General features: G+C 51.5%; 1 protein-coding gene across 3 annotated transcripts in view; it reads left to right on the forward strand.

The window, feature by feature from the left end:
• Positions 1-18353, forward strand: part of MIGA2 (mitoguardin 2) — a 37715-nt gene that overhangs the window by 7937 nt on the left and 11425 nt on the right. For all 3 annotated transcript variants that reach the window (XM_009188049.4, XM_021926976.2, NM_001168982.1), the window contains 5 exons: positions 3448-3560; positions 4402-4519; positions 4846-4982; positions 16419-16536; positions 17818-17918. In XM_009188049.4, coding sequence (XP_009186313.1) covers positions 3448-3560; positions 4402-4519; positions 4846-4982; positions 16419-16536; positions 17818-17918 — 587 coding nt within the window. The remainder of the gene's footprint in view (positions 1-3447; positions 3561-4401; positions 4520-4845; positions 4983-16418; positions 16537-17817; positions 17919-18353) is intronic.

Raw genomic sequence — 18353 nt, forward strand, 5'->3', positions numbered from 1 at the left:
ACAGCAGTGCCAGACCAGCCTGGCCAACATGGTGAAACCCTCTCTCTACTAAAAATACAAAAACTAGCCAAGCATGGGGGTGCATGCCTATAATCCCAGCTATTTATGAGGCTGAGGCAGAAGGATCGCTTGAACCTGGGAGGCAGAGGTTGTAGTAAGCCGAGATCACAACACTGCACTCCAGCCTGGGCTATGGAGTGAGACTCTGTCTCAAAAAAAAAAAGCAAAAGTAGACCGGGTGTGGTAGCTCACACCTAGAATTCCCGCACTTTGGGAAGCCAAGGCAGGAGGATCATTGAGTCCAGGAGTTTGAGACCAGCCTGAGCAACATAGAGAGACCCCGTCTCTATAAATAATTTTTTTAAAAAAAGATAACAAAAGTTGGCCAAGTGTGGTGGCTCATACCTGTAATCCCAGCACTTTGGGAGGCAGGAGGATTGTTTGAGGCTGGGAGTTCAAGACCAGCCTGGGCAACATAGAGAGGCCCTGTCTCTATAAAAAAAATAAGGAGAAGCAAAAGTTTTCTGTGAAAATAAATTTTAATTGTGTATTATTGTTGCAAAAGGAAAGTATTATCTTTAGAATTGGAAAGAGAAGTCTTTTTTTTTTTTTTTTTCAGACGGAGTCTCACTCTGTCGCCAGGCTGGAGTGCAGTGACGCCATCTTGGCTCACTGCAACCTCCGCCTCCTGGGTTTAAGCCATTCTCCTGCCTCAGCCTCCCGAGTAGCTGGGACTACAGGCGCCCGCCACCATGCCTGGCTAATTTTTTGTATCTTTAGTAGAGACAGGGTTTCACCATATCGGCCAGGATGGTCTCCATCTCTTGACCTCATGATCCGCCCGCCTCGGCCTCCCAAAGTGCTGGGATTACAGGTGTGAGCCACCGCACCTGGGCTAGAATTGGAAAAAGAAGTCTTGAGACTAATATGGAAGAGGACCCTGAGAGACACTTAGGCAGCCGAGTTTTGTGTCTGTCCTAGGAAATCTGGAGTCATCTGCACAGCATTTAGCTCCCATGCCCTGTCCCACTCTGCCTGCTCCCATTTCACCTTATTTTGCCTTCCCTATTTTTCTTGCTTCTGAAAAAATATTGGCCATGTGTGGTGGCTTGTACCTGTAATCCCAGTACTTTGGGGCAGGTGGATCACTTGAGCCAGGAGTTTGAGACCAGCCTGGGTGGTATATCAAGGCCCTGTCTCTGTTTTTTGTGTGGAGACAGAGTCTTGCCCTGTTGCCTAGGCTAAAGTGCAGTGGCGTGATCTTGGCTCACTGCAACCTCTGCCTTGGCTTCAGTCCTGCCTCAGCCTCCTAATAACTGAGATTATAGGCATGTCTCCTACACCTAACTAATTTTGTATTTTAGTAAGGAATAAGGAATTTCTCCATATTAACCAGGCTGGTCTTCAGGCTCTGACACTCCAGGTGATCCCACCTGCCAGACTCCCCAAGCCTACTTAGAGATACAGGCGTGGCTCACTAATGCCTGGACCATTTGTTTCTTTCTTTTTTTTTGAGACAGAGTCTCACTCTGTCGCCCAGGCTGGAGTGGAATGGCTCAATCTTGGCTCACTGCAACCTCTGCCTCCTGGGTTCAAGGATTCTCCTCCTCAGCCTCCCAAATAGCTGGGATTACAAGCAGGTACCACCATACCTAGCTAATTTTTTTTTTTTTTTTTTTTTTTTTGAGACAAAGTCATCATTACTTAGACTGGAGTGCAGTGCCGCAATCTTGGCTCACTGCAAGCTCTGCCCTCTGGGTTGACGCCATTCTCCTGGCTCAGCCTCCCGATTAGCTGGGACTACAGGTGCCTGCCACCACTCCTGGCTATTTTTTTTTATTTTTTTTAGTAGAGATGGGGTTTTCACCGTATTGCCAGGATGAGGGTCACCGATCTCCCTGACCTCATGATCAAAGCCCACCTCGGCCTCCCAAAGTGCTGGGATTACAGGCGTGAGCCACTGCGCCCGGCCATACCTGGCTAATTTTTTGTATTTTTAGTAGAGACAGGGTTTCATCACACGGGCCAGGCTAGTCTCGAACTCCTGATCCCATGTGATCTGCCCACCTCAGCCTCCCAAAGTGCTGGGATTACAGGTGTGAGTCACTGTGCTTGGCCTTGTCTCTATTTTAAAATATAACCATTTGTGCATTTTATTTTATTAAAATTTTATTTTTTTGAGACATTCTTGCTCTGTTGCCCAGGCTGGAGTGCAGTGGCACGGTCTTGGCTCACTGCAACTTCTGCTTCCAGGTTCAAGCAATTATCTGCCTCAGCCTCCTGAGTAGCTGGGATCACAGGCATGCACTACCACATCTGGCTAATTTATGTATTTTTATTAGAGATGGGGTTTTACCATGTTGGCCAGGCTCATCTTGACTCCTGACCTCAAGTGATCCGCCATCTGGAAGCCTCCCCAAAGGTGCTGGGATTACAGACATGATCCCTTGGCCAGCCTAAAAGGAATTTTTATGTATGTGTGTATGTTTGGAGACAGGGTCTCACTCGCAGCTCCCAGGCTGGAGTGAAGTGTTGCGATCATGGCCCACTGCAGCCTTAACCTCCCAGGCTCAAGTGATCCCCCACCCTCAGCCTCCCAAGTAGCTGGGGTTGCAGGCCATGCCACCACACTTGGCTAATTTTTGCATTTTTTGTTGAGACGGGGTTTTGCCATGTTGCCGAGGCTGGTCTTGAGCTCCTGGGTTCAAGCAATCCTCCCCCACCTCGGCCTCCCAAAGTGCTGGGATTATAGGCATGAGCCACTGTGCCTGGCCTTTTGTATATTTTTAAAAGTTGTTGTCTTGGCTGGGTGCGGTGGCTCACGCCTGTAATCGCAGCACTTTGGGAGGCCGAGGCTGGTGGATCACGAGGTCAGGAGATGGAGACCATCCTGACTAACATGGTGAAACCCCGTCTCTACTAAAAATACAAAAAATTAGCCGGGCGTGACGGCGGGCACCTGTAATCCCAGCTACTCGGGAGGCTGAAGCAGGAGAATGGCGTGAACCCGGGAGGCGGAGCTTGCAGTGAGCCGAGATCGCGCCACTGCACTCCAGCCTAGAAAAATTTGTTGTCTCACATCCATTTTGGAAGGAGGAGAATTCTAAACCATTCTCTCAATCAACAGCCCAGAGAAGGCTAAGCAAGGAGGCGGGAAAGCAGGTGGACCTCATTCTCGGCTTATCTGGCAAATCTGGACTCCTCCCCTCGGCCTGGCCCTGTGCCCTGTAGCAGGGATATGGCAGGGATGTGGTCGTGAGCAGGATGCAGAGGGCCCTGCACTGTTCTCCTGAGTGCACACCCTCGGGGCCCCTCTGTTCCCCTGACTTAGAAGGTCAGGACCAGTTCCCAGATGAGGAAGAAGGGGAAGGTGGTCCAGAGGGGGAGCAGCCCGTATAAAGGCCACATGGGATGCCTGTGTGACGCCTGCTCTTCCGCTCCTCACAGGATACTCCGGCCGGAGAGTCCAGAGCCCCAGCAGCAAGAGCAACGACACCCTGAGTGGCATCTCTTCCATTGAGCCCAGCAAGCACTCGGGCTCCTCCCACAGCGTGGCCTCGGTGAGCAGCAGGTGCCAGGGCTCCAGGTCCAGGCTTACCCCTCCTTGAGGACTCCGCCCTCAGCAAGCTTATGGACTGGTAGAGTCCATTCATTCATTCATTCATTCTCTCTCTCTCACTCGTCCACCCACGCAGGCTTTCAGGGATTGTCCCTAATCACTCACTGTGCCAGGTGTTGGTGGGAGAAAGGTGGGCTGGTGCAGAGGAGAGAAACTGATGGTCTCCTGGGGAGACCCGTACCTGTGAAAATGCAGGCTTATTCATTCATCAGCCACTGACAAGCACCTGCGTTATACCAGGGACTCTGCCAGGCTCTGGGGGTGTAGAGGTAAATAAGGCAGAAGCTTGGCTTCTTCTGGGTTGTGGCTTTTGGTTCCTTCACTTGTCCAGCAAGCAGAGTCCCAGCTCTGAGCCAGGCTGGCACAGGGGCAAGCAAGAGCTGGTTCTTGTCCTTGGGCAGCCAGCCACTCGTGTGGATGAGAGGCGGGACCCTGGCACAGAATGGGTACTCTCTGTCTTCTTGTCCAGGTGGTAGAGGAGCCATGGCGTGAGGGGTGGATACAGCAGTCAGGAGCAGGGCTCAGCGGGGTTCCAAGGTTCCTGGGCTGGGCATTGGTCTCGGGATTCCTTCCCGCTTTGGTGGCTTCTATGAAGCACCATCAGGTAGATTGTGGGTCCAGGCCATTCTGAGGGTGCAGACGCTGTGGCCAGGAATGAGCTCAGGGATGGCATTTGGAAGGGGCGTGTGGCCCATGGTCAGGCAGTGGGGGAGGGCTCAGGGGGGCCCTGCAGAGAGCCCAGGAAGGCTTCACTCTTTGTTCTTGCACTGATTGGCTCCCAGATGGTGGCAGTGAACTCATCCAGCCCCACAGCCGCGTGCTCGGGACCATGGGATGCCAGAGGGATGGAGGAGTCTCTGACCACCAGTGATGGCAACGCAGAGAGCCTGTATATGCAAGGTGTGTGCAGGAGGTGCCTCGGCTTCCAGGGCAGGGTGGGCGGCAGAAACAGTTCCTTCCTAGGAGCCTGGCCAGTCTCAGGTCACTTTGCCCCTCACTACCCTGCCCAAAATCCCAACTGGAGATTTCCAGCCATTTCTGAACAAGGGACAGTGTCTAGGAACAAACCTGGTCTGAAAGAAGGCCTGGAACCTGAGCAGCCCAGGCCACACGCCCCCACCCAGTTCTTGCCCTTTAAGGCCCTTCTGCCTCCTTGATGTTCTGAGCCCCGTCTTGGGTGAGACAGTCAAGGCCTGACCCTCCCTTGTTGCCTCACCTGTGCTCAGGCATGGAGCTGTTCGAGGAAGCTCTGCAGAAGTGGGAGCAGGCACTGAGCGTGGGTCAGCGTGGGGACAGCGGCAGCACGCCCACGCCCAGGGATGGCCTCCGGAACCCAGAGACTGCATCAGAGCCACTATCTGAGGTAGGTGGCCTTCTGCATCCCCCTGCGCCCATGGGAGAAGGTTGGCAGCACAGGAGAGGGGTAGCCACACCTCGGGAGGCAGGCAGGCTCCTGTCCTCTGGGACTGCCGATTTCCCTCTGTGAGGGTGTTATGACGTGAAACAAAGCAATTCATGTCACGTGCTCAGCACAGTACCTGGCGCTCGGCAAAAACAGCTGTACTGAGACTCACACCCGCCTCAACCCTGTGAAGGGCAACGTGTGGTCCTGAAAGACTGGAAGGGAAGACGCCTCTGTCGAGAGTTGGCTGCATTGCCTGATCTTTGTTTTTGTTTTTTTTTGAGGATGGAGTCTCCTCTGTTTATGAGCTGGGTGCAGGGGTGTGATCTGCGGCTCTGCAGCCTTCACCTCCCAGGTTCAAGCCCGGTTCTCCTGCTTCAGCCTCCTGAGTAGCTGGGACTACAGAGCAGCTACCACACTCCGGAGTAATTTTTATTTTTTTTTTTTTTTTAGGCCGAATCTGGCTGTGCTCCCAGGCTGGAGTGCAGTGGCGTGATCAGCTCACTGCAAGCTCCGCCTCCCGAGGTTCCGCCATTCTCCGCCTCAGCCTCCCAAGTAGCTGAGACTACAGAGCATACTGCGCCCGGCTAGTTTTTTTGTATTTTTAGTAGAGGCGGGGTTTCACCATGTTAAGCCAGGATAGTCTCGATCTCCTGACCTCGTGATCCACGCCTCGGCCTCCCAAAGTGCTGGGATTACAGGCTTGAGCCGCAGCGCTGACCAATTTTGTATTTTAGTAGAGACGGGGTTTCACCATGTTGGCCAGGCTGGTCTTGAACTCTTGACCTCATGATCCACCCTTCTTGGCCTCCCAAAGTGCTGGGATTACAGGTGTGAACCACTGTGCTCGGCTGTTTCGTTTTGTTTGTTTGTTTTAAGACGGAGTCTTGCATTGTTGCCCAGACTGGAGGCAGTGGTGCGATCTCGGTTCACTGCAGCCTCCGCCTCCGGGTTCAGAGTGATTCTCCTGCCTCGGCCTCACAGGTGGCTGGGATTGCGGGACTTTTTGCGCCACCATGCCTAGCTAATTTTTTGTATTTTTAGTAAAGGGGCAGGTTTCACCATGTTGGCCAGGATGGTCTTGATTTCTTGACCTCGTGATCCACCCCCCTCAGCCTCCCAAAGTGCTGGGACTACAGGCGTGAGGAACTGCGCCCAGCTAATGTATGTATGTATGTATGTATGTATGTATTTATATATATATATGTTTTTTGAGACAGAGTCTGGCTCTTCGCCCAGGCTGGAGTGCAGTGGTGCGATCTTGGCTCACTGCAAGCTCCGCCTTCTGGGTTTACGCCATTCTCCTGCCTCAGCCTCCCGAGTAGCTGGGACTACAGGCGCCTGCCACCACGCCTGGCTAATTTTTTGTATTTTTTTTTTTTTTTTTAAGCAGAGACGGGGTTTCACTGTGTTAGCCAGGATGGTCTTGATCTCCTGACCTCATGATCTACCCGCCTCTGCCTCCCAAAGTGTGGGATTACAGGCGTGAGCCACCACACCCGGCCTACAGTGAATATTTATTATTTCAATATTAGGAAAGGAAAATGAGGTTAAAAGGCTACAATTAAAAATTTTGTGGCTGGGCACGGTGCGTCACACCTGTAATCCCAACACTCTGGGGAGATCCAGTTGAGCCCAGGAATTTGAGGGGATGTGGCCACTTCTGGTGGCGGAGGTAGAAGGAGGAAGGAGGATTTCTCTGCCTACTCCTCCCTCACCCTTGCCTTCATTCCTCCACCCGTGTCTCCCATTGGCCGAGAGCCAGCTGGCAGGGCGACCTAGGAAACAGCTTGCAGAACAAGGGTGGGGCTGTGTTTGGCACAGCTGGCAACAAGTTGAAGGTGTCCATACCCTCTGTCCCTGCTGGGGCGTGAGCTCAGGACATGAAGGTCAGGGAAATACCTGAGGTTTGAAGTGACTCAAACCCTTGAGTGCCTGCAGTTGCAGCTGCGTCAGGTCCTGTCTGCGAGTGGGCAGGGAATGGGCACCTGTAGGAGTGTGTTAGTGAGGGGGATTCAAGGGAGGCAACTTTGTTTCCCAGATTATATTTTGTGCTAAAATCCATGGTCTGAAATGATGGAACCTCTGCATTTTGCTTTCCCAGAAAGCAATTACATATTCCTTATCAAACACAGCATGTGAAATGTGGTGCAGAAGGGTGTAAAATAGTCTGAGCCCAGACTCTGATCAGACAGCTCAATGGTTATGCTGGGTGTGGCGGTTCGCCTCTGGAACACTGGCGCTTCAGAAGGCACCAGCACCAGCCTGGTCCACAACCCGTTAATTAACGTTTAACCTCGCATCACTTTCTTTCCTCCAGGATGCCGACCTGATGACGTGATTGAGTCTATCACGCCTGAAATTGAGGGTCGGATCTTTAATTACTGCCCGCTTCCCCGATGAAAGTATTCTCCTCGTTCTCAGTTTGAGGAAGCATCTGCGCATTCCTCGCTTCCGGCGAGCGATGGATTTGCCGCACCAGAAGATGGCTTCTGGATCTCCTGACCTTGATCCGCCTGCCTTAGCTCCTCCTGATTATACTTTGTTGACGCCTGCCTTATGATGGAGTTTCATGAGCGGTCATAGGCTGGAGTGCATGGATCTTTGGCTCACTGCAACCTCTGCCTCCCAGGTTCAAGCAATTCTCCTGCTTTAGCCTCCCGCGTTGCTGGGATTACAGGCATGTGCCACCACACCTGGCTAATTTTTTTGTATTTTTAGTAGAGATGAGGTTTCACCATGTTGGCCAGGCTAGTTTGTATCTCCTGACCTCAGGTGATCCACCCGCCTCAACCTCGCAAAGTGCTGGGATTATGGGCATGAGCCACTGCGCCCAGCCTATTACTATACTTTTTAAACAGTTTTGTTGAAATATAGGCTGGGCACAGTGGCTTACACTTATAATCCCAATATTTTGGAAGGCTGAGGTGGGAGGATTGTCTGAGTCAATGAGGGGGAAGTTCAAGACCAGCCTGGGCAACATAGTGAGACTCTGTCTCAAAAAAATATTTTGTTTTTGAGACAGGGTCTTACTCTGCTGCCCAGGCTGGAGTGCAGTGGTGTGACCAATTAGCTGGGTGTCGTGGCATGTTCCTATGGTCCCAGCTACTCGGGAGGCTGAAGTGGGAGGATCTCTGAGCCCAGGAGTTCAAGGCTGCAGTGAGCTATGATAGTGCCAGTGCAGTCCAGCTTGGGCAACCCGGTCTCTACAAAAAGAAAAAGAAAAGATATAATTCACGTAGCATTTAAACTGGACAATTGAGTGACCTTTGGTATATTCACAAAATTGTGTATCTATTATCACAATCAATTTTGGAGCATTTTTATCATCCCAAAAAGAAACCCCTGGTCCGACATGGTGGCTCATACCTGTAATCTCAGTGCTTTGGAAGGCCCAGGTAGAGGAAAATTTCTTGAGCCCAGAAATTCAAGACCAGCCTGGGCAGCATAGTGAGACCCCCATCTCTGCAAAAAATTAAAAAGTTAGCTGGGTATGGTGGTGCACACCTGTAGGCCCAGCTACTCAGGAGGCTAAGGCAGTAGGATTCCTTGAGCCCAGAAGGTCAAGACTACAGTGAGCCATGGTTGAGCCACTGCATTCCAGCCTCTGCAACAGAGTGAGACGGTGTCTCAACAACAACAAAGAAACAACAGCGAAGAAACCCCATGTACTTTGGCCATTCCCTTCACATCCCTTCATTTCCCCCCAGCTCTAGGCAACCACAAATCTATTTTCTCTACATCTGGATTTCCCTATCCTGGACGTTTCTAGAAATGGGATCACAGAAAATGTGGCCTTTTGTGACTGCCTCCCTTCACATAGCAGGATGTTTCCAAGGTTTATCCGTGTTGCCGCGTGAATCACTGTTTTGTTTCTGTTGTATAGATGGACCACATTTTGTTTATTTGTTCATCAGTTGGTAGATATTTGGGTTGCTTCCAGTTTTTGGCTCCTATGAATAATGCTGCTATGAACATTCATTACAGGTTTTTGTGTGGACATTTGTTTTCATTTCTCTTGGGTATATACCTAGGCGTGAAACTGCAGGGTCACATGATAACTCCATGTTTAACTTTTTTTTAAGACAGAGTCTCGCTCTGTCGCCCTGGCTGGCGTGCGGTGGCGCAATCTCGGCTCACCACAACCTCCACCTCCCAGGTTCAAACCATTCTCCCGCCTCAGCCTAAGTAGCTGGGATGACAGGCATGCGCCACCACACCTGGCTAATTTTTGTTTTTTGTTTTTTGTTTTTTTTTTTTTGAGACGGAGTCTCGCTCTGTCACCCAGGCTGGAGTGCAGTGGCGCGATCTTGGCTCACTGCAAGCTCTGCCTCCCGGGTTCACGCCATTCTCCTGCCTCAGCCTCCGGAGTAGCTGGGACTACAGGCGCCCGCCACCTCGCCTGGCTAATTTTTTGTATTTTTAGTCAAGACGGGGTTTCACCGTGTTAGCCAGGATGGTCTCGATCTCCTGACCTTGTGATCTGCCCACCTCGGCCTCCCAAACTGCTGTGATTATAGGCATGAGCCACCACGCCCGGCCTAATTTTTGTATTTTTAGTGGAGATGGGGTTTCACCATGTTGGCCAGGCTGGTCTCAAACTCCTGACCTCAGATGATCCACCCACCTTGGCCTCCCAAAGTGCTGGGATTACAGGTATGAGCCACCATGCCCAGCCTCCACGTTTAACTTTTTAAGGAACCACCAAACTGTTTTCAAAGTGACTGCACTGTTTTTTGTTCTCATCAGCAGCCCATGAGGGTTCCCATTTCTCCACATGCTCACCACCACTTGTTCCTGTCTTTTTGGTTATCCCCATCCTGGCGGGTGCAGGTGGCTTCGCATTGTTTTGATTTGCATTTTTCTGATGGCTAAGGATGTTGAGCATCTTTTCACTTCCTATCCATTATTACATCTTATTCGGAGGAGTGTCTATTCCGATGCCTTCTTTTGTAATTGGGTTATTTCTGTTTTTATTAAGTTCTAAGGGTTTCTCATATTGTGGAGAAAGCCCCTTATCAGATGCGGTTGCAGATATTTTCTGTATTTTTCGTCATCTTGTGAATTGTCTTTTCACTTTATTTATTTATTTATTTTTTATTCCGTATTTATTTATTTATTTTGAAATAGAGTCTCGCTCTGTCACCCAGGCTGGAGTGCGGTGGGGTGATCTCAGCTCACTGCAGCCTCTGTCTCCCAGGTTCAAGCGATTCTCCCGCCTCAGTCTCCTTATAATCTGGGATTACAGGCACCTGCCACCATGCCCGGCTAACTTCTGTATTTTTAGTAGAGACAGGGTTTCACCATGTTGGCCGGGCTGGTCTCGAACTCTCAACCCCAGGTGATCTGCCCGCCTTGGCCTCCCAAAGTGCTGGGATTGCAGGCGTGAGCCACCGCGCCTGGCCTCACTTTTTTGCTGGTGCCCCCGGAAGCACAAAAGTTTTTTGAGGGTCAGGGTTATCTGTTTTTTCCTTTTGTTGAGTGTGCGTCTGATGTCACATCTAAGAACCATTACCCTGGCCGGGCGTGGTAGCTCACACCTGTAATCCCAGCACTTTGGGAGGCCAAGGTGGGTGGATCACGAGGTCAGGAAATGGAGACCATCCTGGCCAACATGGTGAAACCCTATCTCTAATAAAAATACAAAAATTAGCCGGGCATAGTGGCGTGTGCCTGTAATCCCAGCTACTTGGGAGGCTGAGGTAGGAGAATCACTTGAACCAGGGATTCAGAGGCTATAGTGAGCCGAGATGGTGCCACAGCACTGCAGCCTGGCGACAGATCGAGACTCTATCTCCAAAAAAAAAAAAAGAACCATTACCTTACTTGAGACCATTTCACAGAGACACAGATTTGTGCCAAAACTACAAGTCTCTGCTGGCCACACAGGGTGCGTCCGGGCCCTGCGGGAGAACCGAGCAAAGGGTCCTATGGGCCTGGGGCTGCATCCCAGCTCTGCCAAGCTCTTGCTGGTCATGTGGACCACTTAACCTTGAGTTTGACCTGTGAAATGGGGTCCTAGTAATCCTGTCCTCAGAGGGACACTGTGAGACTGAATGATGAGGCACCTGGCCCCAGGTGGCACTCAGTGCATGGCTGCCATTTCCATCATTTCCATCCCTTTCCAAGCTCTTCTGACTGTTGCTCCCCAGCGCCCTCAGCCCTCATCTTCTCCCCGCAGGTCCAGTTACAGGCAGTTGCAGGCTCTGGCAGCCTTTGTGGAAAACAGAGTGGGGTTGGCTCATGCCTCCCCTCAGCGCTCAGCCCAGAAGCTCCTGGGGTTCAGGGAGGAGTGCCCCCTGTTCCCTCACCCAGCCTGGTGGCCCAAGGGTAGCGACAAGGTCATCAAGGCCACAGGATGCTGCACACTCTTTTTTTTTTTTTTTTTTTTTGAGACGGAGTCTCGCTCTGCCACCAGGCTGGAGTGCTGCAGTGGTGGGCTCTCAGCTCACTGCAACCTCCGCCTCCCAGGTTCAAGCGATTCTCCTGCCTCAGCCTCCCGAGTAGCTGGGATTACAGGCATGCACCACCATGCCCAGCTAATTTTTGTATTTTTAGTAGAGGCGGGGTTTTACCATGTTGGTAGGATAGTCTTGAACTCCTGATCTCATGACCCACTCGCCTCGGCCTCCCAAAGTGCTGGAATTATAGGCGTGAGCCACCGCGCCCGGCCTTTTTTTTTTTTCTTTTTTTTTTTTCCTGAGACAGTCTCGCTCTTGTTGCCCAGGCTGGAGTGCAATGGCATGGTCTCAGCTCACTGCAACCTCTGCCTCCAGGGTTCATGCGATTCTCCCGCCTCAGCCTCCTGAGTAGCTGGGATTACAGGTGCCAGCCACTATGTCCAGCTAATTTTTATATTTTTAGTAGAGACGGGGTTTCACCATGTTGGCCAGGCTGGTCTTGAACTACTGACCTCAGGTGATCCGCCTGCCTCAGCCTCCCAAAGTGCTGGGATTACAGGTGAAAGCTGCTGCGCCCAGCCAATTTGTGTATATTTTATGGTAGTAAATGATAAAGACGATTATCTACATATATTTTATTGTTCGTCACATATCTTTTTCATAATTTTTTCAGTATCTCTAGGCTAAGTGGGTTCATCTCTGAGGTTTTTCAAATTGTCATAAATTTCCAAAAAATTCTCCTATATATTTATTGAAAAAAATCTGGCCGGGCACAATGGCTCATACCTGTAGTTCCAACACCTTAGGAGACCAAGGTGGGAGGATCACTTGAGTCTAGGAATTCAAGACCACCCTGGGCAACATGGTGAGATCCTGTCTCTACAATAAATACAAAAATATTTGTCGGGCGTGGTGGTGGGCACCTGTAGCCCCAGCTACTTAGGAGGCTGAGTTGGGAGGATCGCCTGAGCCCATGATCTCATCACTGCACTCTAGCCTGGGCAACAGAGCAAGACCCTGTCTCAGAAAAAAAAAAAAAAAGAAACCCTATGTTGTTCAAGGGTCACATGTGTATTATTAAAATTAATTTTGCCCATTACTTTGTGCTATTTATTGTGGTCTGTAGAAAACATTAAATGTTGACCGGGCACGGTGGCTCACGCCTGTAATCCTAGCACTTTGAGAGGCCGAGGGGGGTGGATCATGAGGTCAAGAGTTCGAGACCAGCCTGGCCAAGATGGTGAAACCCCGTCTTTACTAAAAATACAAAAATTAGCTGGGCATGCTGGCACGCACCTGTAGTCCCAGCTACTTGGGAGGCTGAGGCAGCAGAATTGCTTGAACCTGGGAGGCGGAGGTTGCGGTGAGCCGAGATTGTGCCATTGCACTCCAGCCTGGGCCGACAAGAACGAAACTCCATCTAAAAACAAAAAAACAGAAAACATTAAATGTTGTGTGTGGCTTTCCATTGGACAGCACTGCTCTGGAGCCACACACACCTGGATTCAGTATGTTTCAGTATGTGGCACCACTAGTTCTACACTGTAACCTCAGGGAAATAATTTCCCCGTCCTGAGCCATGTCTTAGTTTCTCTATCTGTCAAGGCAAATAAGAGTGTCTTTCTCCTAAGATCTCAGGGATGACTTAATAGAACTACAGCACTTCACACAAGACTGGCCCATGGTGGCCACCAGCAAGTGTAACTCTTAGAATAAATATTGTAATAATTACTCTTGCTCTGTTGCCCAGGCTGGAGTGCAGTGGTGCAGTCTTGGCTTACTGCTACCTCTACTTCCTGGGTTCAAGCGATTCTCCTGCCTCAGTCTCCCAAGCAGCTGGAATTACAGGTGCACACCACTAAGCCCAGCTAATTTTTGTGTTTTTAGTAGAGGCGGGGTTTCACCAAATAGACCAGGCTGGTCTCAAACTCCTGACCTCAAGTGATCTGCCCGCCTTGGCCCCCCCAGAGTGCTGGGATTACAGGCGTGAGCCACCGCGCCCAGCTGAGCTCAGGAGTTCAAGACCAGCCTGGGCAATATGGTGAAACCCTATCTCTATTAAAAATGTAAAAATTAGCTGGGTGTGGTGGTGCGTGCCTGTGGTCCCAGCTACTTAGGAGGGTGAGGTGGGAGAATTGCCTGAACCTGGGAGTTGGAAGTTGCAGTGAGCCGAGATCATGCCACTGCATTCCAGCCTGGGCAACAGAACGAGACCCCATCTCAAAAAAGAAAAAAAAGAAAGGACAGTCCTGATGAAAATCCTGACTGCATTTGCACAAAACAGTAGAGTTAGTCTATTCCTTCCTGCCTTAAATCCTAGTGCTCACTTCTCTTCCTTACTAATAAATGTCCTTTGTGGCATTTTTTCGCAGAATAGGGCACTTTCATCTGCATTAGAAACCTATTCAGGCAGATATCCTTTCTCCTCAATGATTTTCTTTTTTAAAATTAAATATATATATATATATATAATATATATATGTACTTTTGGAGACAGAGTTTCACTCTTGTTGCCCAGGCTGGAGTGCAATGGCATGCAGTTGGCTCACTGCAACCTCCACCTCCCAGGTTCAAATGATTCTCCTGCCTCAGCCTCCTGCGTAGCTGGTATTACAGGCATGCGCCACCATGCCTGGCTAATTTTTGTATTTTTAGTAGAGATGGTCTTTCGCCATGTTGACCAGGCTGGTCTCAAACTCCTGACCTCAGGTGATCCACCCGCCTCAGCCTCCCAAAGTGCTGGGATTACAGGTGTGAGCCACCACACCTGGCCTTTAGTTGTATTTTTAAATTTTAATCTTTTATTTATTTATTTTGAGAGCACATTATGAAATGGCTAATTTTTGTATTTTTGGTTTTGCTGTGTTGCCAATGCTGGTCTCAACCTCCTGGGCCCAAGTGATTCACCTGTCTCGGTCTCCCACAGTGCTGGGATTACTGGTATGAGCCGTCGTGCCTGACCCAGTGATTTTCTTTCGTTTATTTGTTTATTTTTTTTGAGACAGAGTCTCGCTCTGTCACCCAGGCTGGAGTGCAGTGGCGCCGTTACGGCTCTCTGCAACCTCAACCTCAACCTCCCTGGGCTCATGTGATCCTCCTACCTCAGCCTCCTGAGTAGCTGGGATTACAGGCACATGCCACCATGCTGGCCTAATTTTTGTATTTTTTGTAGAGATGGGGTCTTTCCATGTTGCCTAGGCTGGTCTCAAACTTCTGGGCTCAAGGGATCCTCCCGCCTCCCGGGTTCACGCCATTCTCCTGCCTCAGCCTCCTGAGTAGCTGGGTCTACGGGTGCCTGCCACCATGCCTGGCTAATTTTTTAAATTTTTAGTAGAGATGGGGTTTCACTGTGTTAGCCAGGATGGTCTCAATCTCCTGACCTCGTGATCTGCCCGCCTCAGCCTCCCAAAGTGCTGGGATGATAGGCATGAGCCACCGCGCCCGGCCCTTATGATTTATTTAATAACATTTTTGGCCGGGCGCGGTGGCTCACGCCTGTCATCCCAGCACTTTGGGAGGCCGAGATGGGCGGATCACGAGGTCAGGAGATCAAGACCATCCTGGCTAACAAGGTGAAACCCCGTCTCTACTAAAAATACAAAAAAAAAAATAGCCGGGCGTAGTGGCGGGCGCCTGTAGTCCCAGCTACTTGGGAGACTGAGGCAGGAGAATGGCGTGAACCCGGGAGGCGGAGCTTGCAGTGAGCCGAGATCATGCCACTGCACTCCAGCCTGGGCGACTGAGCAAGACTCTGTCTCAAAAAAAGAAGAAGAAGAAGAAAAAATAACATTTTCTTTTCTCTGGCTTAGTTTGGTGTAAAGATACAGAATATAATGCATAGAACATACAAAATATGTGTTAATCGACTATGTTCTCAGTAAGACTTCTGGTCAACAATAGGTTATTAGTAGTTAATAACCTACTACTAACTCCCTCTACTCTTAGAGGGGTCAAAATTATATGTGGGCCAGGCACGGTGGCTCACACCTCTAAGTCCCAGCGCTTTGGGAGGCAGAGTCAGGAGGATTGCTTGAACCCATAAGTTCGAAATCAGCCTGGGCAATGTGGCAAAACCCTGTATCTACCAAAAATATACAGAAGTTAGCCAGGTATGGTGATGTATGCCTGTAGTCCTAGCTACTAGGGAGGCAGAGATGGGAGGATCACTTGAACTCAGGAGGTTGTGGCTGTGGTTAGATGTGATTGTGCCACTGCACTGCGGGTTGGGTGACAGAACGAGACTCTGTCTCAAAAAAAAAAAAAAATGTTTTTATGTAGATTTGCAACATGTGGGCATAGGGGGAGTAAGTTACCCTAAGTCCACAATTTTCTTTCTTTTTTTTTTTTTTTTTTGAGACAGAATCTCGTGCTGTTGCCCAGGGTAGAGTGCAACAGTGCGATCTCAGCTCACTGCTCGCTGCAACCTCTGCCTGCCAAGTTCAAGCGATTCTCCTGCCTCAGCCTCCTGAATAGCTGGGATTATAGGCGTGTGCCACCATGCCCGGCTAATTTTTGTATTTTTAGTAGAGACGGGGTTTCAACGTGGTGGTCAGGCTGGTCTCGAACTCCTGACCTTGTGATCCGCCCACCTCGGCCTCCCAAAGTGCTGGGATTACAGACGTGAGCCACCGTGCCCAGCAACCTAAGTCCACAATTTTTAAGGGTCATGTGTACTTTATGGAACCTGGTATATCCAATATGTGATCATTTCAGCATGTAATCAACAGAAAAGATTCCTGGGACGGTCTGTGCTTTTTGGTACCGTGTTTGAAATCTGTTGTGCGTTTACATTCTGGGACTGTCCAGGTTTCCAGTGCTCAGCTGCCACACGTGGCTGTTGGCTCCTCCATCGAGCAGTGATGATCTGGAGCCTGTGTGCTTAGCTGCTGGGTCCTAGAGCTCCTCCTCTTTCCCCAGGGACCTGGGGGTGAGGGAAGAGGCCGTTTTCATTGGGAGCTTTGAGGGTCTGGGTTGAGGGTCCTTGTTTTTACGGCAGCCAGAGTCACAGCGGAAGGAGTTTGCAGAGAAGCTGGAGTCCCTGCTGCACCGCGCCTACCACCTGCAGGAGGAGTTCGGCTCCACCTTCCCCGCGGACAGCATGCTGCTAGACCTTGGTGAGCTGGGCCCAGGGCAGGCGGGGTGGGCGTGGAGGGTGGCAGGGATGGAGGTGAGGAGAAGGTGCGAGAACCGGGTCGTGGTTCTCTCAGTGCATCCGATGAATTAGAATCCCCAGGGCTCTCCGACCTCACGTGATCCAGCACCTTATGGCACAGATGGGGAAACTGAGGTGTTCCCTTCTCCATGGCAGGCTGGAGCAGAGCTGAGGTGAGGCCCCGGGAGTCCCCAGCAAGTGCACCTGGCTCCATGCCCTTGGGTGCGGCCTTGGGGTTCGTGTGGCAGCATCTCCCTGATGGCTGTCCCAGGCTGTCTGCTTTGAGTCCTTTCCCGCGGCTCAAACTGGGTGGGTGGATGGGGTGACTCACGGGAGGTTCACTCTGAGCAGGCCAATGGCCAAGGACAGAAGTTCCGTTGTTGGGTGCGTTGAGGTGAAATGATGTGACATGCTGAGGGGGAGCCCAGTTGTTCTGCCAGACAGCCACTGTCCTCTTCAGACCCCTGCGGTGAATGACACCTTGGCCCCTCCCTGTGCACTCAGCCCTGTGGGCCCCTCAGACTCCTGAGGGTCTGGCTCCCTGGCTCTGCCAGTGGGGACACAGAACCGGAGTGGGTCGGCTGAGCCACGCTCCCTGCCCTGGCTTCTCCCCACGTGCACTGGGCGTGGCTTCTCTGTTGGAGGAATCTGCCTCCTGTGGCCTTGATACATGGCAGAAAGGGCTGTGGGACCTTTAGGGTGGCCCGCTGCAGGTCTGTGGCCTTTGCTTACTTGCTTGACAATCCTTTCCTGAGCACCCTTGGAGGTCCACACTCCTCAGCCCTTGGGCGAGCAGGGAGGGGAACTCCAGGTTAGTGGCTGTGGACTCTCTTGAGCCCTTGGTATCAATGGCTGAGTTTCAGCTTGTCAGAGGAGAGAGGCGATTTCCCCGGGGCCACACAGTACAAGGTCCTCCCCCTGCAGAGCTTGGGGGCCTTCGGGTCTCAGGTCCAGCGGTGCAACCTGTGAGCCTGGCAGAGCTGCTCACCAGCCGAGGGCTCACACCTGAGGCTGATGACCTCCGAGGATGTCGTGGGTATTGAAGGAGGCCACTCACTGAGGCGAGGAGTCCAGTGTCCTCATGCAGAAGCGCTTGGCATGTCAGAGCTTTGCCACTGAGCGTGGGAATCACAGGCCCTGGATGATGCCTCCCCTGGGCCTGATGGGGGGCTTTGTGTACCAGGATTCCAGCCGAGCACTGTGCTGGGAGTATCAGCCTGCTCTCTCTTGCTGCTCTTCCCAGAGAGGACCCTCATGCTGCCCCTGACCGAGGGCTCGCTGCGGCTGCGGGCAGACGATGAGGACAGCCTGACCTCAGAGGATTCCTTCTTCTCTGCCACCGAGGTGACTGGGGGTCGGGACCAAGCCTGGGGTGGGGTGAAGGCTGGGCCTCCTCTGCAGGCCCACGGGGCCAGCACTGGGTTATGGGAAACTGGAGGCGTTTTCTCCGACGGGAGCAGAATTTGGACGCTCTCACGGGCCTCTTCGAAGCTGTTGGGGATGGGGGGTGCTGAGAAGTCAGGGGCCATTGTCCTGTGGGTGAGAGCAGGGGTTCTGCCCCGAAGGGCTCCAGCCTATGCTGGCCTCTCACTTCTCCAGACCGCTGTGCCCATTGATTGGCCTCAGTCTCCTGCCATGGGCACATGGATCAGGCACTGTGTCCTTCCCTGGGACCAGAGGACGTGCGCTTGTGTCCTTTAGATGGCCTTTTTGGGAAGGACCCCTGGAGATGGGGATGCTGAGGGCCAGAGCTGGGCTCGAACTGGGGCCTCCTGGCCA

Source organism: Papio anubis, chromosome 13 (assembly GCF_008728515.1).
Source record: "Papio anubis isolate 15944 chromosome 13, Panubis1.0, whole genome shotgun sequence".
NCBI lineage: Eukaryota > Metazoa > Chordata > Mammalia > Primates > Cercopithecidae > Papio > Papio anubis.